The 25,242-nt window shown below is 35.4% G+C and overlaps 1 protein-coding gene across 1 annotated transcript; it reads right to left on the bottom strand.

Moving 5' to 3' along the window:
• Positions 1 to 16,036: 16,036 nt before the first annotated feature.
• Positions 16,037 to 24,454, bottom strand: LOC131662399 (uncharacterized). Its single transcript, XM_058932170.1, has 9 exons — positions 24,226 to 24,454; positions 20,771 to 20,842; positions 20,011 to 20,100; positions 19,414 to 19,456; positions 18,128 to 18,234; positions 17,240 to 17,335; positions 16,670 to 16,860; positions 16,489 to 16,558; positions 16,037 to 16,346 (listed from the first exon to the last, which is right to left on the bottom strand). The coding sequence occupies exons 1-9, from the start codon at positions 24,421 to 24,423 to the stop codon at positions 16,236 to 16,238; spliced, it is 978 nt and encodes a 325-aa protein (XP_058788153.1). The 5' UTR covers positions 24,424 to 24,454; the 3' UTR covers positions 16,037 to 16,235.
• Between the last annotated feature and the right edge of the window lie 788 nt (positions 24,455 to 25,242).

The following is a 25,242-nucleotide window of genomic DNA, read 5'->3' as shown; positions in this document are numbered from 1 at the left end:
GATATTCTTCAGAATGAACTTAAACCTATCTTCAGCAAGGGGTTTTGTAAAGATATCAGCCCATTGATGGTCTGTATCCACAAAGTATAAGGATAGAACACCCTTCTGAACATAGTCCCTTATGAAATGATGTTTAATCTCAATATGTTTAGCTTTTGAATGTAAGATAGGATTCTTAGATAAACATATAGCAGAAGTATTATCACAGAAAATAGGAATGTTACTCTCATATATCTGATAATCTTCTAGCTGACTTCTCATCCAGAGCATTTGTGTGCTACATCCAGCAGCAGCAACATATTATGCTTCTGTTGTTGAGAGGGCAATAGTAGCTTGCTTCTTGTTGTACCATGAGATCAGATGACTTCCAAGAAATTGACAACTTCCAGAAGTGCTCTTTCTTTCTATTCTATCTCCAGCATAGTCAGCATCACAGAATCCTACTAAGTTGTAATCTTTGGATCTTCTGTAAACTAAACCAACATTAGTAGTACCTTTCAGATACCTCAGAATTCTCTTAATCGCAGTTAAATGAGATTCTCTTGGATCTAATTGGAATCTAGCACACAAACAAACACTGAAGAGAATGTCAGGTCTAGAAGCAGTTAGGTATAGAAGAGATCCAATCATACCTCTGTACAACTTCTGATCTACCTTCTTACTTACCTCATCCTTACCTAGGACACTTGTTGGATGCATAGGAGTTTTGGCTTCTTTGCTTTCAGAAAGATTAAACTTCTTCAGAAGTTCTTTCACATACTTCGTTTGATGAACATAGGTTCCGTCGGAAGTTTGGTTGATTTGAATCCCAAGAAAATACTTGAGTTCTCCCATCATGCTCATTTCAAATTCAGCCTGCATAGACTCAGCAAACTCCTTTCCAAGTGTAGCATTAGATGTTCCAAAGATAATATCATCAACATATATTTGACAAATTAAAATATCCTTTTTAAATGTTTTACAGAAGAGAGTAGTGTCCACTTTTCCTCTAGTGAAACCATTTTCCAGAAGGAAGGAACTCAAACGTTCATACCAAGCTCTAGGAGCTTGTTTCAATCCGTATAATGATTTCTTTAATTTAAAAAACATGATTTGGAGACATGGAGTCTTCAAAACCAGGAGGTTGATGGACATAAACTTCTTCATCTATGTAACCATTTAAGAAGGCACTCTTAACATCCATCTGATAAAGAGTGATGTTGTGTTGAGTGGCAAAAGAAATTAATAGACGAATAGATTCTAACCTGGCCACTGGTGCAAAGGTTTCTGTATAGTCAATCCCTTCTTGCTGACTATAGCCCTGAGCCACCAGTCTGGCTTTGTTTCTTACCACTTCACCTTTCTCACTCAGCTTGTTTCTGAATACCCACTTAGTGCCAATGATGTTAAATCCTTTTGGTCTAGGAACCAAGTCCCATACATCATTCCTTGTAAACTGATTGAGTTCTTCTTGCATGGCAATTATCCAGTCTGGATCTCCTAGAGCTTGATCAACAGAAGTTGGCTCGATCAAAGAAACAAGACCTAATTGACATTCTGCATTGTTCTTAAGGAATGCCCTTGTTCTGATGGGATCATCTTTCTTTCCAAGGATGACATCTTCTGAGTGAGCTGAAGCAAGTCTAGGTGATCTTCTGATAGTTGGTTCTTCAGAAATTCTCAGATTTTCCAAGGATGCAGCAACTTGATCTTCTGATTCTTTGCTGCTTTGGTTTTCAGCTTCTGAAACTTTTCTTCTGGGTTCTTCAACTTCTGAGATATCAATATCAATATCTGCAAAATTCTCAAACTGCTTTGGCTTTTCAAGACCAAGCTTATCATCAAACCTGATATTGATTGATTCTTCTACAATCAATGTTTCAGTATTGTATACTCTGTAGCCTTTAGAGCGTTCAGAATATCAAAGAAGGAAACATTTTTGTGCCTCAGAATCAAACTTACCAAGATGATCTTTAGTGTTCAGAATAAAACAAACACATCCAAAAGGATGAAAATATGAAATGTTGGGCTTTCTGTTCTTCCACAATTCATAAGGAGTCTTATTTAGAATAGGTCTTATAGAGATTCTATTCTGAATATAACATGCAGTGTTTATTGCTTCTGCCCAGAAGTGCTTAACCATATTGGTTTCGTTGATCATGGTTCTGGCCATTTCTTGTAGAGTCCTATTCTTTCTTTCTACAACTCCATTTTGTTGTGGAGTTCTAGGACAAGAGAAATCATGGGCAATACCATTTTCTTTGAAGAACTCCTCAAAGAATTTGTTCTCAAATTCACCACCATGATCACTTCTGACCTTTATGATTTTACACTCCTTCTCAGTTTGGATCTGAGTGCAGAATTCAAAGAACACTGAATGAGACTCATCCTTGTGTTTCAAGAACTTTACCCATGTCCAGCGGCTATAATCATCAACGATGACTAATCCATATTTCTTCCCTTTGACAGATGCTATTTTGATTGGGCCAAACAGATCAATGTGCAAAAGTTCTAACGGCTTTGAGGAAGAGACAACATTCTTAGACTTGAATGCAGGTTTGGAGAACTTGCCCTTTTGACATGCTTCACAAAGAGCATCTGATTTATATTTCAGATTAGGGAGTCCTCTGACAAGATTTAGTTTGTTAATCTGAGAAATCTTTCTCAAACTAGCATGTCCTAATCTCCTGTGCCAGACCCATTGCTCTTCAGAAACAGACATAAGACAAGTCACCTTCTGATTCTTAAGATCCTGAAGATCTGTCTTATAAATGTTGTTCTTTCTCTTGCTTGTAAATAGGATTGAGCCATCCTTCTGACTTACAGCCTTGCAAGACTTTTGATTAAAGATTATGTCATAACCATTGTCACTTAATTGACTTATGGACAATAGGTTATGAGCTAATCCATCTACTAGAAGAACATTAGAAATAGAAGGAGAGTTACCAGACTTTATAGTTCCTGAGCCAATAATTTTGCTCTTCTGATCTCCTCCAAACTTCACTTCTCCAGCAGATTTAAGCACCAGGTCTTGGAACATAGACCTTCTTCCTATCATGTGTCGTGAGCATCCAGAGTCCAGGTACCATGACATGTTGTGCTTTTCCTTCTTTGCAGCCAAGGATATCTGCAATAGGAATAATCTTTTCCTTAGGTACCCACAATTTCTTGGGTCCTTTCTTGTTAGTTCTCCTCAAGTTCTGATTGAACTTGGGTTTAGCAGAATATTTAACAGGAGGAACAGCATGATATTCTTTAGGTTTGTCAGCATGATATTTCTTAGGATGTGTCACATGCTTCTTGGTGTGAACAGTGTTAAACTTCTGTGCATGTGAAGTGAGCCTAATATCATGTGCATGGCCATATTTGAACTGATCATACAATGGCTTGTATGTGATCTTCAGATCATCAATAGGTTCAAATTTATGTGAGGTATCACCCTCATAGCCAAAACCAAACCTTTTGTTTCCAGAAACACCATATATCATAGAAGCAAGATGACTTCTGCCAATACTTCTGGATAAGAACTTTCTGAAGCTCGAGTCATATTCTTTCAGAATATGATTCATGCTAGGAATGGATTTTTCTGTTTCAGAAGGAGATCCACTATCTTTGGATAGATTTAAAACTTTTTCCTTCAGTTCAGAATTTTCCACTTCCAGCTTCTTAGTTTCAAATTCAAACTGCTTCTTCAGCTTTTTGTATTTGATACTAAGATGAGCCTTGAGTTCCAGAAGTTTTGTTAAACTGGAAACTAACTCTTCTCTAGATAGTTCAGAAAATACCTCTTCAGAATCTGATTCTGATGTAGATTCTGATCCATCATCCACTGTGGCCATTAGTGCCAGATTTGCCTGCTCATCTTCAGAGTCTGATTCTGATTCTGAATCATCCCATGTTGCCATAAGACCTTTATTCTTATGAAATATCTTCTTGGGATTTTCCTTCTGAAGTTTTGGGCACTCACTTTTGAAGTGTCCTGGCTCATTGCACTCATAGCACACAACCTTTTTCTTGTCATATCTTCTGCCTCCAGAAGATTCTCCTCTTTCAGGCTTCTTTGAGCTTTTGAAGCTCCTGAACTTCCTTTGCTTACTTTTCCAGAGTTGATTGACTCTTCTGGAAATCATGGACAGTTCATCTTCTTCTTCTTCTGATTCTGATTCTTCAGAATCTTCTTCTTCAGCCTGAAAAGCGTTAGTGCATTTTTTAAAATTAGATTTTAATGCAACAGACTTACCTTTCTTCTGAGGTTCGTTTGCATCCAGCTCTATTTCATGGCTTCTCAAGGCACTGATAAGCTCTTCCAACGAAACTTCATTCAGATTCTTCGCGATCTTGAATGCAGTCACCATTGGGCCCCATCTTCTGGGCAAGCTTCTGATGATCTTCTTTACATAATCAGCCTTGGTGTAGCCTTTGTCCAGAACTCTTAATCCAGCAGTCAGAGTTTGAAATCTTGAAAACATCTTCTCAAAGTCTTCATCATCCTCCATCTTGAAGGCTTCGTACTTCTGGATTAGTGCAAGAGCTTTGGTCTCCTTGACTTGAGCATTTCCTTCATGAGTCATTTTCAAGGACTCATATATGTCATGAGCCGTTTCCCTGTTAGATATCTTCTCATACTCAGCATGAGAGATAGCATTCAGCAAAACAGTCCTGCATTTGTGATGATTTTTGAAATCTTTCTTTTGATCATCAGTCATTTCGCTTCTCGTGAGCCGTACACCAGTAGCTTTAATAGGATGTTTGTAACCATCCAACAGAAGATCCCATAGATCAGCATCTAGACCAAGAAAGTAACTTTCCAGTTTATCTTTCCAGTATTCAAAGTTTTCACCATCAAATACTGGTGGTCTAGTATAACCATTGTTACCGTTGTATTGCTCAGCAGAGCCAGATGTAGATGCAGTTGGATTTGTTTGAACTTCACCAGCCATCTTTTACTGAAGCGTTTTTCTCTTCCTGAATCTTTTCTAAACACGGTTAAGTGCTTGCACCTTAGAACCGGCGCTCTGATACCAATTGAAGGATAGAAAAACACTTAGAAAGGGGGGGTTTGAATAAGTGTAGTCTTAAAAACTTGAACGATAAAAACAAATTGCACAGTTATTTTTATCCTGGTTCGTTGTTAACTAAACTAATCCAGTCCACCCCCACGGAGTGATTTACCTCAACTGAGGATTTAATCCACTAATCGCAACAGATTACAATGGTTTTCCACTTAGACAACTTCTAAGTCTTCTAGAGTCTTATGATCACAACTTGATCACTCTATGAACAACTGCTTAGAGACCTTCTAAGACTTCTCTAGAGTATACTGATCACAACCCGATCACTCTAGTCCTTTACAAATTAATATAAACAAATTCTAAGAGTATTACAATTGCTTCTTAAAAGCGATAATCACAAACTGTGATATTTCTTTTACAGATTTAAGCTTATACTCACTAAAGTATTACAACAGTAATGTAGTGAGGTTGAAGATGAAGTTTCTGAGCTTTGATTTGAACAGCGTTTCAGCAAGTTAATATTCACAGAAAATGTTAAGAATTTTTTGTAACCTTGCTTCTCATCAGAACTTCATTTATATAGGCGTTTGAGAAGATGACCGTTGGGAGCATTTAATGCTTTGCGTATTCCGTACAGCATTGCATTTAATGTTTCACTGTTTTGTCAACTACCTCGAGCCTTGCTTTTGCTGTGACTACTGACATTGCCTTTAGTAGCTTCTAACGTTCCTTTTGTCAGTCAGCGTAGCCTGCCATCTAGTACTTGATTCTGATTTGTTCTTTGTAAATACAACGTTGAAAATCATCAGAGTACAAACAGCTTGGTGCAGAGCATCTTCTGATCTTCTGATCTTGATATGCTTCTGAGCGTGATTCCATGACTTCAGTGCTTCTGCTTCTGAACTCAAGTTCTTCTGATGCTTCTAATAGACCATGTTCTGATTCTGCTTGACCATCTTCTGATGTCTTTCCAGACCATGTGCTGAAGTTGCATACTGAACCTTCTGAGTCAAAGCTTCTTAGCGCTGATTTGTGCATACTCTTTATATATTTCCTGAAAAGGAAATTGCAAGGATTAGAGTACCACATTATCTTGAGCAAAATTCATATACATTGTTATCATCAAAACTAAGATTATTGATCAGAACAATTCTTGTTCTAACATCAGATTCGAAGAGCTTCTTCAGCTTTTTGTATTTGATACTAAGTTGAGCCTTGATTTCCTGAATTTCAGTTAGACTAGAAACTAACTCTTCTCTAGAAAGTTCAGAAAATACCTCTTCAGAATCTGAGTCTGATGTAGATTCTGATTCATCATCAACGGTGGCCATCAGTGCTATGTTTGCCTGCTCATCTACAGAGTCTGATTCTTGGTCAGAAGAATCTGAGTCATCCCAAGTAGCCATTAAGCGTTTCTTTTTTCAAACTTCTTCTTGGGCTTTTCCCTCTGAAGCTTTGAACACTCATTCTTGTAATGTCCTTGTTCCTTGCACTCATAGCACGTCACCTTCTTTTTGTCAGATCTTCTGTGTCCAGGATATTCTCCTTTTTAAGGCCTTGTGGAACTTCTGAAGTTCTTGAACTTTCTTTGCTTACTCTTCCAGAGTTGATTTACTCTTTTGGAGATCATGGAAAGTTCTTCTTCTTCTTCTTCTGATTCTGACTCTTCAGAATCTTCTTCTTCAGCCTGAAAAGCGTTAGTGCATTTTTTATTGTTAGATTTTAATGCAATTAACTTACCTTTCTTCTGAGGTTCATTTGCATCCAGCTCTATATCATGACTTCTTAAGGCACTGATCAACTCTTCAAGAGAAACTTCATTCAGATTCTTAGCAATCTTGAATGCAGCCACCATTGGGCCCCATCTTCTGGGGAAGCTTCTGATGATCTTCTTGACATGATCAGCCTTTGTATATCCCTTGTCAAGCACTCTTAATCCAGCAGTCAGAGTCTGGAATCTTGAGAACATTTCTTCAATGTTTTCATCTTCCTCCATCTTGAAAGCTTCATACTTCTGGATTAAAGCAAGAGCTTTTGTCTCCTTGACTTGGGCATTACCTTCATGAGTCATCTTCAAGGATTCAAAGATGTCATAGGCAGTTTCTCTGTTTGTTATTTTCTCATATTCAGCATGAGAAATAGCATTCAGCAGAATAGTCCTTGACTTGTGATGATTTTTGAATTGTTTCTTTTGATCATTACTCATTTCTTGTCTTGACATCTTTACTCTACGAGCATTTACAGGATGTCTGTAACCATTCAAGACTAGATCCCATAAGTCGCCATCTTGACAAAGAAAGTAACTTTCAAGTATATCTTTCCAATACTCAAAATTTTCACCATCAAAGACTGGTGGTCTATTGTAGCCATTGAAACTACTGCTTCCATTACCATTGTTGTTTTGTTCAGGCGTAGGAGTAGATGTAGCTGTTGTATCACCCATATTAACTTTGTGTTTTTCTCCCTGAATCATTTGTCTAACACGGTTAAGTGCTTTCACCTAGAATCGACGCTTTGATGCCAATTGAAGGATAGAAAAACACTTAGAAAGGGGGGGTTTGAATAAGTGTGACTTTAAAAACTTATATGATAAAAACAATGAACACAATTATTTTTATCCTGGTTTGTTGTTAACGAAACTACTCTAGTCCACCCCCTTAGAGTGATTTACCTCAACTGGGGATTTAATCCACTAATCCAACTGATTACAATGGTTATCCACTTAGAAACTTCTAAGTCTTCTAGAGTATACAGATCACAACTTGATCACTCTAGGAATTCACCACTTAGAAAACTTCTAAGTCTTCTAGAGTCTACTGATCACAACTTGATCACTTTAGGAACCTTTTACAAACAATGTAAAATTATGTTTACAAGAGTATAGATTTGCTTCTTATAAAGCTATAATCACAACTGTGATATTTCTCTTAAGTTCTAAGCTTAACACTCACTAAATATTACAAGAGTTTGTGAGGTTGAAGATGAAGTTCGTGAGCTTTGATTTTGACAGCGTTTTGGTATATTGCGCAAATGTTCTCTATGCTGCTTCTGATCAGAACTTCTATATATAGGCGTTGAGAGAAGATGACCGTTGGGTTGCATTTAATGCTTTGCGTGAATAGTATAATGCTGCATTTAATGTTTCACACTTTTGTCAACTACCTCGAGCCATGCTTTTGCTGCTTTTACTGACTTTGCCTTTTGTAGCTTCTAACGTTCCTTTTGTCAGTCACAGATTAGACTTAATAGCCTGTCATCTTGTACTTGCTTCTGAACTCAGATTTGTAGATAACAACGTTTGAATATCAAAGTCAATCAGCTTGGTGCAGAGCATCTTCTTGTCTTCTGACTTTGAAGAGCTTGAGCGTGATACCGTTCAGAACTTCAGTGCTTCTGCTTCTGACTTCATGTTCTTCTGATGCTTCATAGTTCATGTTCTGATTCTGCTTGACCATCTTCTGATGTCTTTCCAGAGCATGTTCTGATGTAGCCATCCAGAACCTTCTGAGTCAGTGCTTCTGAGCGCTGAATTGTGCATACTCTTTATGTATTTACTGAAATGGAAAATGCAAAGGATTAGAGTACCACATTGTCTTATACAAAATTCATATATAATGTTATCATCAAAACATAGAATATTGATCAGAACAAATCTTGTTCTAACAGTTGGGGAGTCCAGGGAAGGTGGAAGATCACCAATGGTATCAATGCTCCAGGACCACAAGAGAGGGAGACACCACATCTCAACCTAAAACCTTAAGGTAATGGGTAAATGAGTCATCTCTCTTATAAATCCAACATTCAACTCGTTCTTAGACGAAGTGGTACTTTAACTATTCACACTTACACTCAACATTCTCCCCCACAAGTTTGACTCCCCCACATCTTATAACAAGATCCAACACTGATCCAGTTCCTGCTCCCCAACCAAGGTAAACCACGGCTCTGATACCATAGTTGGGGAGTCCAGGAGAATTGGGAGCACCAATGAAAGCAATACTCTAGGACCACAAGAGAGGGAGACGCCACATATCAACCCAAAACCTTAAGGTAATAGGTAAATAAGTCTTCTCTCTTATAAATCCAACATCCAACCCATTCATAGGCAATATTTGTTCCTGTCTTGTGTTGTTATTTCGTTCCTCTTTTTTCTATGTTTTTCATATCTCATTTTTTATATGTTGATATAACTTAAAATATATAAATACATATTGTGCGGGTATGGATCGTGGTGAGTATTAAGGTACTCGTACCCGCATCCATACCCGCTTATTTTAATGAATAATTACTCGTGTCAGCGTCGTATCTATTTTGCGGGTTTTTACTCTACCTGTTGTAGGTATTGGAATAATTAAGTGTGGATACAGTTGTCATCCCTAGTTGTGTAGTGCCCACGCAACTTAAAAGTGTGTTTAAATTTCCTAGTTTTGGTGTCATCACATTTCAACTTTCAGAGAGATTATTTATACTCGCCATTTCTTTCACATCTTATCGTAAGAAATGTCAATCTCTGATAAAAACAAAAATTCAACCTCTCGATAATTATTCCAAAATCTAATTTTGCAGCTTAAGCATTGATACATTAGGCATATAATCATGTAACATGAACTTCTATTCAGTCATAAATTTATTTCCCAACATGAATGAATGCAACTCCGGATTAGAGAAATCCCGACACACTATTCCCAAGAAGAATAATCAGTTGAATATTTAAGATGTGGCCGAAAATAGAAAGGGAATTTTTAAATGTTTATAAGATTTGTGAGAAAATAATAGGGTATAATGAGCAATCTCGTATTTAATTTTATGAGGTATTGATCCAACAAATATATTTGGGAGTACATTTGTGAGATTATGCAGTTTGTCTATGCTTTGTTAAAATGTGACCTTCTATTGCGCCATGAACAAAATAATGATAACTCACTTGTCTCTCAAGTTAGTTTAGTCAGTTAGCAAGTAGTTACAGTTTATTTAGGTTAGTTATGATAGCACGCATGTATCCTATCATAACTACCATGCACCTTATGCTTTGTATATATACACTTTGTATCACCTTTAACCAAGTAATGAAGATCACATTTATACTCATAACATGGTATTTTGAGCTCTCTCTTGGAGAGAATCTCTGATCATCATTCACCTTCTTCCTCAAGCATCTTGAGCGCTTTCTTTTTTTTTCCTACTCAAGATCCTTTCATTTTGTTGCATTTTCATTGATTTCCAAAGTTTCTCTCTGAAACTTTGTGCTTTCTTCTTTATTTTCCAAAGTTTCTTACTGAAGCTTTGTACCTACTCAATCCTAACACCACCTTCCATTGTTTTTTTCTCCGCTCCGATCCTTCTTTCACCATGCCGCCTAAAGTTCAACCACCGGTGAAAACTCATTCTCCTCTTTACGTTCACCCGAGCGATGGCCCTAACTCTGTAACCATTGCATCAAAACTCGATGGTAACAATTATGCTATTTTGAGCCAATCAATGCACCGAGCACTTGGAGCCAAGAATAAGCTTTCCATCATTGATGGATCCATGGAGATTCCAGAGTTTGATGATTTGAATCGTGCAGCTTGGGAACGAAGCAACCATCTGGTACATTCTTGGTTAATCAATGATGTTTCTGATTCTATTGCTCAAACTATTGTTTTCCATGAAAATTCTATTGACGTGTGGAATGGTCTCAAAGAAATATTTTCCAAGATTGATTATGTTCGCATAGCTCATTTTCGTTTTCAGTTGAATAACATGAAACAAGGTTCCAAAACCGTGATTGAGTATTTCATTGAAATGAAAGCTCTTTGGGATGAAATAAATGCCTATCGTCCTATTCCTTCATGTAATTTCCCTCATCCGTGTAGATGTAAAGCCATGAGGTCTGCAAGACAATACATCCTTGAAGACCAAGTCATTCAGTTTCTCACTGGATTAAACGATCAATTTTTGGTGGTTAAAACTCAGGTTTTGCTCATGGAATGTTTACCATATATCAATAAAGTATACTCTTTAGTGGCACAAGAAGAAAGCAATTGCAATTCTACACTTTTTGTGGAGGATCCTATACTTGCCAATGCCTATGATTCAAAGAAAGCCTTTGGTCGAGGTAGAGGTACCAATCATGGTAGAGGTAATTCAAGGTATTGCACACATTGCCACAAGTATGGCCACACTGTGGAATTCTGCTATCAAAAGCATGGAGATCCAAATATAAACAAATCTCATTCTTCCAGCAGCAACAACATTGAGTCCTAATCCAGTGCTTCTGAGGTTAATCAACAAGAAGTTATTGATCTTGGTATCACTCAAGAGAGGTATGATCAGCTCATGACCTTACTCCAACAAGCAAACTTGATTCCTTCAGCAGATCCTGAAAATGGCTCAAGCACCAACCAAATCCATACTTCTATATCTGCTCATACTGATCATTCATCAATGAGATTCACCAGTCAGGTATCCCAAGTATCATTACTTATTATGTGAGTCATAGTAAGGTTGTTTGGCTTCTTGATTCTAGAGCAAATGATCAAATATGTTCCTCTAAATCTTACTTTACTATTTTTTATCGAATTAAACCTACCAAAGTACATTTACCAAATGGAAACTCTGTATTATTTAATCATGCTAGCAATGTTCAATTCTCACCTCAATTATATATCACAAATGTACTTTACTCACCTGAATTTCGATTAAACCTTATCTCTGTATCAAAATTGTGTCAATATCTAAATTGTAAAATTACACTTACTGCCTTTTCTTGCCATATACAGGATACGAAAACATCTCAGATGGTTGGTTTAGCTGATTCAGTGAATGGACTCTATCAATTGCAAGTACACCAAGATATCAACCAACAAACCAACCATTTACCTTGCAACCAGAACACTGTTAACACATTAGATGTTCTCTCTTGTAATGCCACCATCCTTCCTTCTTCCCTATGGCACTTTAGACTAGGTCACTTGTCTAGTGATAGATTGTCTAAGATGACACAATTGTACCTAAATATTTCCCATAATAAATCTAACATTTGTGATATATGCCATTTTGCCAAGCAAAAGAAATCGCCCTTTCAAATTAGCACATCTCATGCTTTATCAAAATATGAATTACTGCATTTTGATATTTTGGGGACTATGTCCATTCAATCTGTTCATGGTCACAGATACTTTCTCACCATTCTAGATGACCACATCAGATTCATATGGATTATTTGTCTCAAAACCAAAGCTGATGTTGCCCCTTGTGTCAAAGAGTTCATCATCATGATTGAAACTCAATACCATATCACACCTTTAGACTTCTCTTAGTGTACGTTGATGATATCATTGTTGCTAGGAATTCCTTGACTGAAATTGATCATATCAAATCAGTACTGCAGCACACATTTCAAATCAAAAATCTTGGACAGCTTAAATACTTCCTTGGTCTCGAAGGGCTCACTCTTCTCAAGGAATCACAGTTTTCCAACGCAAATATTGTCTTGATCTTATATTTGACACAAGATATCTTGTCTCTAAGCCTGTGTCCACACTTGTTGATCCAACCATCAAGCTACACCATGATAATGGCCCATCTTATCATTATATATATGCAAATAGGTGCTTGGTTGGCAGGCTGCTTTATCTCACAGCTACAAGACCCGACATTACCTTTATTACACAACAACTGAGTCAATACCTCACCAATCCCATCATCACTCATCACAAGGCAGCTACACGAGTCATTCAATATCTCAAAGGATGTCCCGCTCGTGGTTTATTCTTTCCAAGACAATCTCATACTCAGTTAATTGGTTTTCCAGATGCAGACTGGGCCGATTGTGCAGATACGCGGTGTTCCATATCAGGACAGTGTTTCATCATTGGCAAGTCTCTTGTCTCATGGTGTACAAAGAAGCAACTTACAGTGTCTCTCTCCTCGTCTGAGGCTGAATACCATGCCCTAGAAGCAGTCACTTATGAAATGCAATGGCTGATTTATCTTCTTCGTGATCTCCATCTCCACACCTCTAAGCCACTGGTTTTGTATTGTGACAACTTGAGTGCCATACAAATTGCTGCTAACCCTGTCTTTCACGAACGCACCAAGCATTTAGAGATTAATTGTCACATCGTTCGTGAAAAACTCTAAGCTTGAGTGTTCAAACTTTTACCTGTTACTTCCAAAGATCAGCTGGCTGACTTTTTCAATAAAATACTCTTGCCTCACCCTTTTCATGATCTACTATCCAAGTTGGGGATGATCAATATCTATCCTCCAACTTGTTTGGAATATTAAACCATGAAAAAATAATGATAACTAACTTGTCTCTCTAGTTAGTTTAGTTAGTTAGCAAGTAGTTACAGTTTGTTTAAGTTAGTTATGATAGCACGCATGTATCCTATCATAACTACCATGCACCTTATACTTTGTATATATACACTTTGTATCACCTTTAACCAAGTAATGAAGATCACATTTATACCCATAACTCCTTCAAAGTCAAAGCTAATACCAAAAAATCCACATGTAGTATTGAGGAACGGTTAAGTATCTTGATGAATTTCCACCGATAGTATTAATCTTGTATTAAGGAACAGATAAGTAACTGCCATGGGAATTTTCAGAGATAATATTTCTAGGCAAGAAAAGTTGCTGAAAAGATGTTGAAGAAATAGAGTTTCAAGACTAATTTAATATTAAGGAGATATATTGATCCAAAAAAGTTGTAGTCTAAGTTTTACAAAAAAAATAAAATGGATAAGATAATATATAGAAAGAAAAACGGAGCACAAAATAGAGAGGGAGACTATACCAAGACCCTATCAAGATTAAAAAAACCTAAGGAATGGCAATCCAAGCTTATTGAATCAAACTATTACTCTTTCAGTCCTTATAGGTGCGACCTATACCCTAAAAAGTTCAAAAATGTCTTCTTCTTCTTTTTCTATCCTGAGATACCTCTCCAAACGTACTTAAAATCACACCAACAAAGAAGTTGCAAGTGAAACATTTCTATTTTGTCCAAAAAAAAAAAACTGTCCGAAGAAACATCTTTAAAATAACCGAGAAACATATCTCCATAAAATGTTAAAACATAATGGATTTCATTCATTCTTCTCAATTTTAAGAATCAAATTCAATTTTATCATACCATTCAATTACTCTGAGTTGGCATCTTTTTCAAAATTTCTATCCGATCTAAATTATGTATTCATTGAAATACATGCTCTTAATTTATGTGTTTTTTTTTTCTGGAAATTGATTTGGCTACTAGAGAAATAGTTTTGGATTATTAAAATATATGATTTTTTTTGTGTCCGATGAAAATTTTATGATTCTATTTGTTTTTTCAAAGGATGATGGTTTGATGGTAACATACAGGAGCATATAGTATGGAATATATTTAATAGAATAAAGAAAATCAAGGATGTGTATTAACACTACATTTCCGAATTCAGTAAATACATCCAGACACATTTTTTGAAAAAAAATAGAAATGTTTCACTTACGAAATGTTATAACATGTGTATAGATATGCCTCTAGAGATACATCTCCATTGACTTGAGACAATTGTGAATTTTAACAGGGGTGGAGAAGCATCCATAAGGGTGCTAAGAGCAACCCCAACTGTTATGCTTAGTTTGAAACTTTAAAATTTAGTTTATTTCTACCATTATAGTGAAAATAGACTGAGCCGAGTTAGGCTTTGTCAAACCTGAGTCTGTCAAAAAAACTGAAATTTAAGTCTGACCTATAATCTATTGTAGCCTTATTTTTAGGCCTTTTCGAAGGTCTTCTTAGCCGGTTAGCCTACATAAAAGCTCATTTGTTTTAGACATATATAAACAAGCAATTAAAATGATATTTAAATAGACTAACTAACTAAAAAAGCAAGAGACTAAAAATTTATTTGTGTTGACTTATTTTAACTTACCTATTAGCATATGTTCTTGAGACTATTTGTTTAAGAGAACTTATTAAAATAATATTCATCACGTGTTTTCATCTTATTTTCACAAGGTCTTCAAGATAATCATATTTTATTTATGTATCTTAATTCAAAGTATAAAACATAACATAATGATAATAAAAAATTATTCATATTTATTTAAATATGCCGGTCTAATGGACTTAAAAGACTTTTTTAAGATCCGGGGCCTAGTCTTTTTAACTATATAGGCTTATGAAAAAACTTAGGTCTTTTTTATTTTAAAAAAAAAAATATGTGTGATTTGACCTGAGTCTGTATAGGCTAGTCTGTATTCTGTAAGTAGGGATGGAAATAGGCTGGGCCGAGTTAGGCTTTGTCAAGCCTAAGCCTGTTAAAAAAACTGAAGCCTAAGCTTGTAGCCTGCCGTAGGCTTATTTTTTAGGCCTGAGTCTGATCTTTTCGAAAGTCTGGTTTGCCTATTAGCCTACATAAAAGTCTGTCTATTTATTTTAGACATAAGTAGATAAACAATTAAAATAATGTTTAAATAAACTAACTTATTTTAACTTACCTATTAGCATAAGTTCTAGGAGACTATTTGTTTAAGAAAACTTATGAAAACAATGTTTATCTGGGGTTTTCATCTTTTTAACTAAATAGGTTTATAAAGAAGCCTAGATCTTTTATATTTAAAAATAATATATATCCTGCCCTGAGCCTATATAGATTAGCCTGTAGGTCTCTGTTATCGACTTGGCCTATTTCCACCCTTACATGTAAGGCCACTGTTATCGACATAGCCTATTTCCTATTTCCACCCCTACTGTTCATCACACTTACCACGTCAGCAAAATTCTTTAACAATGATGGTTTAACCTTAACAAGTCACGTGTGCTTCACAAATGTCACAGTCCATCTTAGGGACTTTTGTCGCCATTAGCAAATCACACAATTTGCCGCACACCATGGAAATGTGGCAAAAACTAACTTACGGAAGAGTTCTATCATGAGAATATAAAATTACTACTGAAATTGACCAACTAAATAAACAATGACAAACAACCCTCGGAATGGTTTTATTATCGCAAAATGAAAATGGTGTTTGCATAATCCTTAAACATAAAAGGCATTTCCCAATTATGTATCTTAAACTTGAATTATTTTATATGAAACTGTACATACTCCCCCCAAAAAGTGGAGTGTACTTGTTCATGGAGGTGAAAAGAATCACCTACTTGGGTAATAAACTTATTTTACAAACACAAATCTTCCAGTGCATCAATAAGTTCACCAAACTCCAACAATATTACGATAAAAGAACTATAACAGCTTATACTCAATTCACCATTAGATGATCAAAACCTCCTCCACCTTGAAGTGCGGGAACCCGATTCCCTCCAACATTGTGCAGCAATTGTTGCAGCCACTTCCTAGTTGTGGGGTCCTCCTGAATACATAAAACCAAGACCAAGCAGTGTAACCAAATTAGAAGCTTGAAAAATCTTTCCATATGATGATAAATAGAAAATCTCTAGCTCTAACATTACAGATTTGAGTAACGGAATGAACTAATCGCAACAAGGACTTACACGTAAGCAGCTGCTGAAAGTAGCGTCTCTTAACATGTCTGGAAGACAGCTTCTTAGTGCGTCACAAGCCCTGTTTTAATAAGACCAGGAGTTTGATTGAAGATGGCATTTGAGACTTGAAAGGAAAGGAAAGGGCATGGAACTAGTATGAGCCTATGAGGTTGAAATCCTACTAACAAACCTTGGGTTATCTGACAGGCGAAGATAGCATCGAATGATATGCTTCAACAGACGAGATGATGGTTGCTCAGCAAGAGCTGCCACCATATTTCCAAGAACTCGACCTACTGCAAAGAAACGCTCAGCAGTAGTACAGATGTAGTCCAAGCCCACGTCATCTAACAGAATCTTTTGAACAATAAATGTTGCAACCTGTTGCAGCAGAGCCTTCATTAGACTATCATGCTCAATTTTATCATATTATATGACAGTAATAAGGGAAACCAGACCAGATGGCTTAAAATGTATACAACAAAAGATCAAGAGTTTATCCTAATTACCAAAAATCCTAATGACCAATCCATGAATGCATAAGCAGATTCATTATATGTATATCCAATACAGCAATTCTATAAAAAGTAAAAAATAAAACACAACCTCATATGCAAACATACATGTGAATCAAACATAGACAGGAAAATTGTGGCTAAAACATTTGGAAGGAAATTGTAAACAAGTCTGATTTGCCAGAAAAATACTGTGTTTACATGAATTAGATCAAAACTGACAATCAAGAATCAGTAAACTCAACTGTTTTGGAGAGCTCGCTCCCCATTTCCATAGTGCGCAGGCATAGTGGAATTATTTCAGTAGAAAGCAGAAAACTAATAACCTCGGTATCATCGACCTGGTAAACAAAAAATTCAGACTAAGTTATTACAATTGAAAAACACAAGCATAGATGATACATTGACGACCAAAATTAATAATAATAATAATAATAATTATTATTATTATTATTATTATTATTATTATTATTATTATTATTAAAAAATGGCCTCGGGTGTTTTTAAAGACCGCAAAGGTGTATGAAACATAATGATGGGCTGTAAAAAACCAACACAAAAATAAACTAAGTATAGCAAAGATGAGAATGTTGTGTTGGATGTGCGGTAAGACTAGACGAGATAAGATTAGAAATGACAATATTAGAGTGTTGGGGTAGCATCTATAGTAGAAAAATGGTGGAAAAGAGACTTTGGTGGTTTGGACATGTAGAGAGAAGACTTGTAGATTTTGTAGTAAGGAGAGTAGATCAAATGGAGGAGAGTCAAACAACTAGAAGTAGAGGAAGACATAAAAAAACTATAAGAAAACTATTAAGAAAGATCTTGGAATTAACGAGTTGGATAAAAACATATATTTTATAGAACATTAAGGTGTAGTTTGGTCCATGTAGCCAACCCTACTTAGCGGCTTCTTTGTTTTTGCAGTGGAATATAAATAGTTGGAGACTTATAATTTGTTCTCTGGCCATAGTTCTAAACTCATCATACAAGTTGGACTTTCATTCCATTGAAAAAATCTGTGCCAAGGATTTTATGAACTGGTTAAAAAAACTGAAGTAAAAAGTTGTATGAAATGTAGTCCATCATGAAGTTATTTGCACCTAACATCAGAATGAGTAAGGAAGAAGTACCTTCACTAATGCACCAATGACACCAAGACTAGTCAGCCTCAAGTACTCAAAAGGTCTTGACTTACTTGTGGTGTTCAGGAAGGGGTACAGATACAATGGAATATGAGCTGAAGAAAAGAAAAAGCAAGTGAAAAAGTTCATTATATGAATACAACACACACTTATGAACTATCTTTAACTAATAAAAACAATGGATCATGTGGAGTCAAAGCATTCTCCTTATATTCAATATAAAACGGAAAAGTATTGTACCATCCAATTTCCAAATGCTTCTGGTTTTGCCGGTTTAAAATTGTAGACATCGGAGGTAAGAAAATTTCAAAAACAACAAAGAAAAGATATGAGTATGTCCGAAAAAAGAGAATCAAATGTGGCAACCTTTAAATAATAGGGGACAGTTCGAGCAAAATGGCAAGTCCTAAGGTTAGAAAGGCAATAGCCAAGGGCATGTGAGTTGCATTTAAAGTTTATTAGCACACTCATTTTTACTCATGGAAGCTACTTGTTAGATGTATGACCTTAAGCAGAGAATCCCATCAAATCCTTCATCCATATGCACTCTTTTTACTTGAGTTATATTACTCAGAGTAATTCCCGGATAGTGGCATGGAGCGACTGACCCCAAAAGTGGGATAGCGTATAGCGGATGACAACCCTATTTGTTCATTTTTTGGATAAATTACGAATAATAATTATAAACAAATATTTAATGTAAAACTAAACAAACAACTCAACTCATAAAATAGTCATAAATCAAAGCACACATGACTCTTGTAGTGCATAATCGACTACAAGTCTACAAAGGAAGGTTAAGGTTGAGCCTCAACTCAAATTTGATTCAAAAACACAAAATTACCCTTAAAACATTGTAGATTTAATGGGTAATTTCAATTTTTTAAAGGGGAAAAGGATAGTGGGCCAGAAACCGCTCCAGGCGGGGAACCACTCTGCTCCGCTATCCCGCTATTTACCCTATAGCGGTCGCTATAGTGTTCTGCACCACTAAGGCTCTTCCCATAGAGGTTGGCCTCCGCTCCACTAGAGCGGGATAGCGCCGCTATTAGCTGCTATTGACTATGGTATTACTTATACAGAAATGGCATCAACAAAATCAACCAAATCTAGAGAAGCCAACACCATTTCCCAAAGCATTTCAGCAATAAAAAATGCCACAAAATTTTCATGGACGTGTTGGTCCAACTATTATCAGAACATTTGATGCATATAGATGATAAAAAAATTCAGAAATTCCAAGTCCATTAGATGAATGAGGAAAGTAATATTACCGTTGAGGAATAGCATCCTTGTATCCGGGTGAGATGCTACGCACTGTAAGAAAATAAGAGAAGAAAAAAAACCTTAGTGGCGTCATTGTTATCATTTTCTTTATAATATGTCTCAAATAAAGATAAGATAACGAAACAAAAAAAAGCCACAAAAAGTATAATATTTATGGCTGGTACGTTTCCTAATCAATTGATTATTTGAACTTAAGATTTAAGTAACTGAAATAACACTGCACACATTACTGTCTTCTTTTCTTTTCTCCTATCTTGAGAAGCAAACAGGTGGAGTGGTCGGATACAAATAAGCTACTGTGCACAATATATTGTGTAATATTCCATAACACACACATACACCATTCTAACAAGTGTTAGGCTTTTCATGTGTTATGCCTTCTTGAAATTTTACTAACAAGTAACAACTTTGGTGTGTATGCTTTTTATGTGCAATGCCTCCTTGACATTCAACTAAAATGTATTTACTAAAAGCATGAAATAAAAGTCCAAATTTCATAGTCCGGTGACTTAAGATACGAGTAATAATATAATCAAGCTATTCACAAACAAATACAACAAATGAGGTAAACAAACTTTTCTAACCTGAAGAAGAGCAAGGGCATTGCACACTCGATTTGATTGTGCAGGAGTGAGATTGGGTGGTGATAGCACTGGGTATATCGACACTATTTCCTGAAATAAAACAACATCAAATCCTAGTAAGTGGAAGACATCTGAGTTTGGAAAACAAAACTAAGAGAATCCAATGCTTCAAAAATGAAATGAGATATAAGTTTTTTCAAGGATATTAATGTAAAGAAAATGAAAAATACAAAGAGTGGGGAGGAGAAACTGAATGGCCATATACAGGGCAGGCAGAGGTACCAAAATATAAAACTAAAATAAATGTGGAGAAACTGAGTGCAGTATGCAGAGAATACGGAGACTATAACGTTTTAATATAAACTTATTTTAAGATGCATTACGGGATCAGGTATGATGGCCAATTTTCATATTTAGAGTTTTAAAATGGTTGAAACCAAGTATAACAACAGGTTAGCAAAATATATAACGGACCAAAACAAAGAAAAAGGGGAGAGAATAGAGAAATATGTATGCCAAAATATATTAAAAACCAAAGAAGTAAATATTTATGTAGTCAATGGTAAATAGAAGAGCAACCAACCTTCAAAATGCTAATGCTATAACTAATTTGGCCGCTACTCAAAAACTCAAAGCAACAGGGCAGGGTTTTGCTTAGAGACTAGGGGCTTCTATTGATTACAGATTCATACGAAAGGTTATAGAAAAATAAGCCAAACACTAGAGACAAGGAATATATAGTGCAAGTAACATAGCATACCTGCAAAAGTGCTGCAATAGTGCCAAATGAATTCCATAGCAAGGGAGCAAGATCTTGAAATTGCTCTCTCTTCTGCAATACATAAAACAAAAATGAGATACCCTTGAGTGCAGTAGCAATATTAAAGACAGAAAACATCAAATCATTATGTTATAATTCGATAAGTGTCTTTTATCACGAATTTTAAAATTAAATTGTGAAAGAGCATCAATTCATTAACAAACAATGTTACATCTTGGAGATAACCCCAAATTCAACAAAAGGAAGAAATAATGCACAAACCAACGCCATTGAAACAGATTCTCACTCAAAAGGGAAAACTCGTGCAGAATTGATCATACTTTACTCAAACAAAATTATAACAAACCGGGGAAACAGAGCTTCAAAAAATACACAAAACAGAAAAACATAAAAGTCAAATTGGTCCAACACAGAAGCAAACATCATAACAAGAAACACGTAAACATGATATCAATGCCATATCTTCACAATAACAAACATTTGAAGGCTAGAACAAAGTTTCAATCCATATCTGCAACAATAAATTAATTAATAACAACCTAACGGCACATTAACAAAAAAATTTAAAACAATCCCGTAAATGCAGTTGAGATGGTAAGTAAGAGGTCGTGGGAACATCTAATGAGTTAAATGTGGGTTTGAACCTGAAAAAACCCTCTTCACAACATTGTGTTTGTGAGAGTCTTGCCGCTAACTCTTTGAAACCAAAAACAGATAAAAGCAAATGAAGAGTTTCAATTTTGTTCTCAACCCATATCATCTGAACTCTAATATGGGATTCTAAAATAAAAAGAAAAACAGTAACCTTGCAGAGCTCAAGAAGTGAATTTTCAAGGTGGTTTGGGTTGCGAAGTTTAAGGACGAGTTGTATGGCAGTAGAGGGCATTGTTCCATTCTCCGCAGTGGTTGAACCCTGGGCAATGGTACCCTGAATAGGGGTAACACTGCCACTAGAAGCACCATTCACAGCCAGGGACCAGAAAAGCTCGGCATGTCACTTTTGTGGACAGTTGATATCTTCTGTTTAGGTTTCTTACCTTACCCACTCGCGTTATCTAATCCTTGAAAACACAACACGGCAATTTAATGTGACGTCACTATACTGTCATGTTTTCTTGCTGGCTATCCATGTGTCTTACATGGAAGAAGAAAAATAAAGTATCGAATACCAGTTTTTGCAACAACTGTTTATTTTTTTTCCATTTCCATCTATTTTCTTTGAGATGTAGGTCTTCCAACTTTGGCAATCCAAATCCAGCATAATATCACAAAAGTGTGGATAATAAAGGGCGTAAAGTAAACGTGCATGGAACTCCATGCATTTTAACAAGATACGATACAGATAAAGAGAGTCAAAATATCGTATCAAAACAATTAACTAACCTATACAAAAACCAGAACAGTTCCAATCCATAACAAACAAAAAACCCTAATCACATATTGAAACAAGAAATGAGCAACGAAACGGAGATTTTCAGGAAAAATTATTTGTGATGATGATACTGTAGAGAGTTCGAGAAGAGTTTCAAATTTGTTCTCAATCCATATCATCTGAACTCTAATCTGGGATTCTAAAATAAATAAATAAAAACAGTAACCTTGCAGAGCTCAAGAAGTGAACTTTCAAGGTGGTTTAGGTTGTGAAGTTTAAGGACGGGTCGTACGGCAGCAGAGGGCATTGTTCCATTCCCCACAGCGGTTGAACCCTGGGCAATGGTACCCTGATTAGGGGTAACACTCCCACCAGAAGCACCATTCATAGCCAGGGACCAGAAAAGCTCGGCATGTGACTTTTGTGGACAGTTGATATCTTCTGTTTAGGTTTCTTACCTTACCCGCTCGCTTTATCTCATCCATGAAAACACAACACAGCATATTAATGTAACGTCACTATACTATCGTGTTTTGTTGCTGGTTATCCACATGTCTTACATGGAAGAAGAAAAAAGGTATTGAATACCAGTTTTTGCAACAACTTTTATTTTTTTTCTATTTCTATCTATTTTTCTTTAAGATATAGGTTTTCCGACTTTGGCAATCCAGATCCAGCTCAAGATCACAAAAGTATGGACAATAAAGAATGCAAAAAATAGCAGATTGGTAAATGTGCATGGAACCCCATGCATTTTAACACGCTTCCAACGCGCAGGCTGAACTTTGAACACACCACGTCTAAAGTTTTTTACACACCCTTTCTGTGCCTAAGACTGGATAATTTTTGTATTTTGAAAAATTCTAGGTTGCCTTTGAAAATCTGCAGGTAGGTTATCCCACAGAAAATTAAAATCAACCACGCGTACTCACTAACTTTGTTTAAAGTTCTATGTCAATTGGCAATGTTTGACATAGTTAGTGAAGTAAACTGGCTGATTTTGATTGTGATAAGTAACTTGCCCATAGTTTTTCAAAGGCGACCTAAGCCTCACCTTGTATTTTTAAAACACACACCTTTCTAGAAACATACCACATTTTGAAAATCTGTAGTTTTGAACACACACCTTTCAAGAAAAATAACACACTTTGAAAATCTGTAGTTTTTAACACACATACCTTTCTAGAAACATAACACATTTTGAAAATCTGTAGTTTTTAACACACACACCTTTCTAGAAACATAACACATTTCGAAAATCTGTAGTTTTGAACACACACCTTTCAAGAAAAATAACACACTTTGAAAATCTGTAGTTTTTAACACACACACCTTTCTAGAAACATAACACATTTTGAAAATCTGTAGTTTTTAACACACACACCTTTCTAGAAACATAACACATTTTGAAAATCTGTAGTTTTTAACACACGCTCAGCCTCGCGGCTGGACATCTCTAGTATATCCTTCGAGATATCAAGAATGCCAAATCAGAATTCAGAATAAAGTAGGTTTAACTAAACAACAAAAAAGCCTAGTTCAAAAACTGAATCATAATAGATTAGGTTTAACTAAACCACAGACACACTCCCCGCATCTAATATGAGTCAGACGAGTGAATCAGAACAAACATTGATTACATCTCCCACGCAACCTTAACTTCAACAAAGGAACAATCAATAATCCACAAATCAAAGCCATCACAACCAATTCTCATCCCCCAAATTGATCTAATTATAAATTCATAGCAAAAACTAAATCAATAATCATTAACTAAAAAAAAATAAGTATAATTCAAAACTTATAACAAGAACAACTAAATAAAAAATTAAAACATTATGCTCTTCTCCGACTCGAGAGATTTGTGTATGCAGTTACCAGCATAAAATACATAGAATACAGATAAAGAGTGTCACAATATCATATCACAACAATTAACTAACATATAATGAAAGCCAAAACAGTTCCAATCCATAACAAACAACAAACCCTAATCTCACATTGAAACGAGAAATCAACAACGAAAATGAAATGAAAGGGAAAAAGGCTTTGATGATTATACCTTAGAGAGTTCGAGAAGAGCATTTTCACGAAGCTCTGGGGTACTGAGTTCGAGAACGAGTTGTTCAGAAGAAGCCATGCTCCGATCCCGGTTACCGGCGGGAGATTGAGAGTTAGCAACGGAAGAATGAGAAAGAGCAGTAGCACCACCAACACCGAATGCAGAGTTCATAGACAGATAATGGGGCAAACTCGACATCTGGCAAATGATTTTCACGTTTTCGCACTATTCTTATACAGTACTATTATTTATTTCTTTATCATAAATATTTATATTTATATATATACTCCTACAGTTTATTTTTTTTAATTATTATTTTTGACTTTTTACATTTATGAAGAAAAATAATAATTTTTATTATTTTTAAATATTTCATTTTTACTATTTCATTTTTATATTTATAATATTTTAATTATTTATTATTTTATTTAATCTTTTTTCTTTAATTTACAATAAATTATTAGGAAAAAATCTGACAAAATTAAAATTAGTGCTATTTTAAATTTTATAAATGAAAATAAAAAAGAATTTAAAAAAAAAATACATTAAAAAGGAATAGTGTGATTTTAGTCAAAAAGAATGCATATTATTAGTCAAAAAGAATGCATATTATTATATTGGGTAAATATTCATTTATCTGTATCTACTAAAATAACAATATTTATATGTTGATTTTATTATTAAAATAAATTTAATTTATTGAATTTAATAGAATATATGAATGTTTGAAATACTATAAATATTGATGTTGGTTTATAGTAACTAGGGATAGTAATTTGACACATCTCTGATAGTTGTCTGCAAAAATTATTCATAATAGATATGATAAAAATCCGCAAAATGGGTATGAGTGTAAATATGAACAATTACCACTAAAATTAGCATGTATGAGAGCAGATACGAGTATCTTAATACTCATTCTACCTCATAGTCACGTAATGTATATTTATATAGTTTTATTTTTAATTATATTATCAATTTTATTAAATACTTCGCTATTAAACTTGTACGCATTTG

The sequence above is a fragment of the Vicia villosa genome, linkage group LG3, assembly GCF_029867415.1.
Source record: "Vicia villosa cultivar HV-30 ecotype Madison, WI linkage group LG3, Vvil1.0, whole genome shotgun sequence".
Lineage (NCBI taxonomy): Eukaryota > Viridiplantae > Streptophyta > Magnoliopsida > Fabales > Fabaceae > Vicia > Vicia villosa.
The sequence above is the reverse complement of the archived record's forward strand: the minus strand, read 5'-3'. Positions and strand labels throughout refer to the sequence as shown.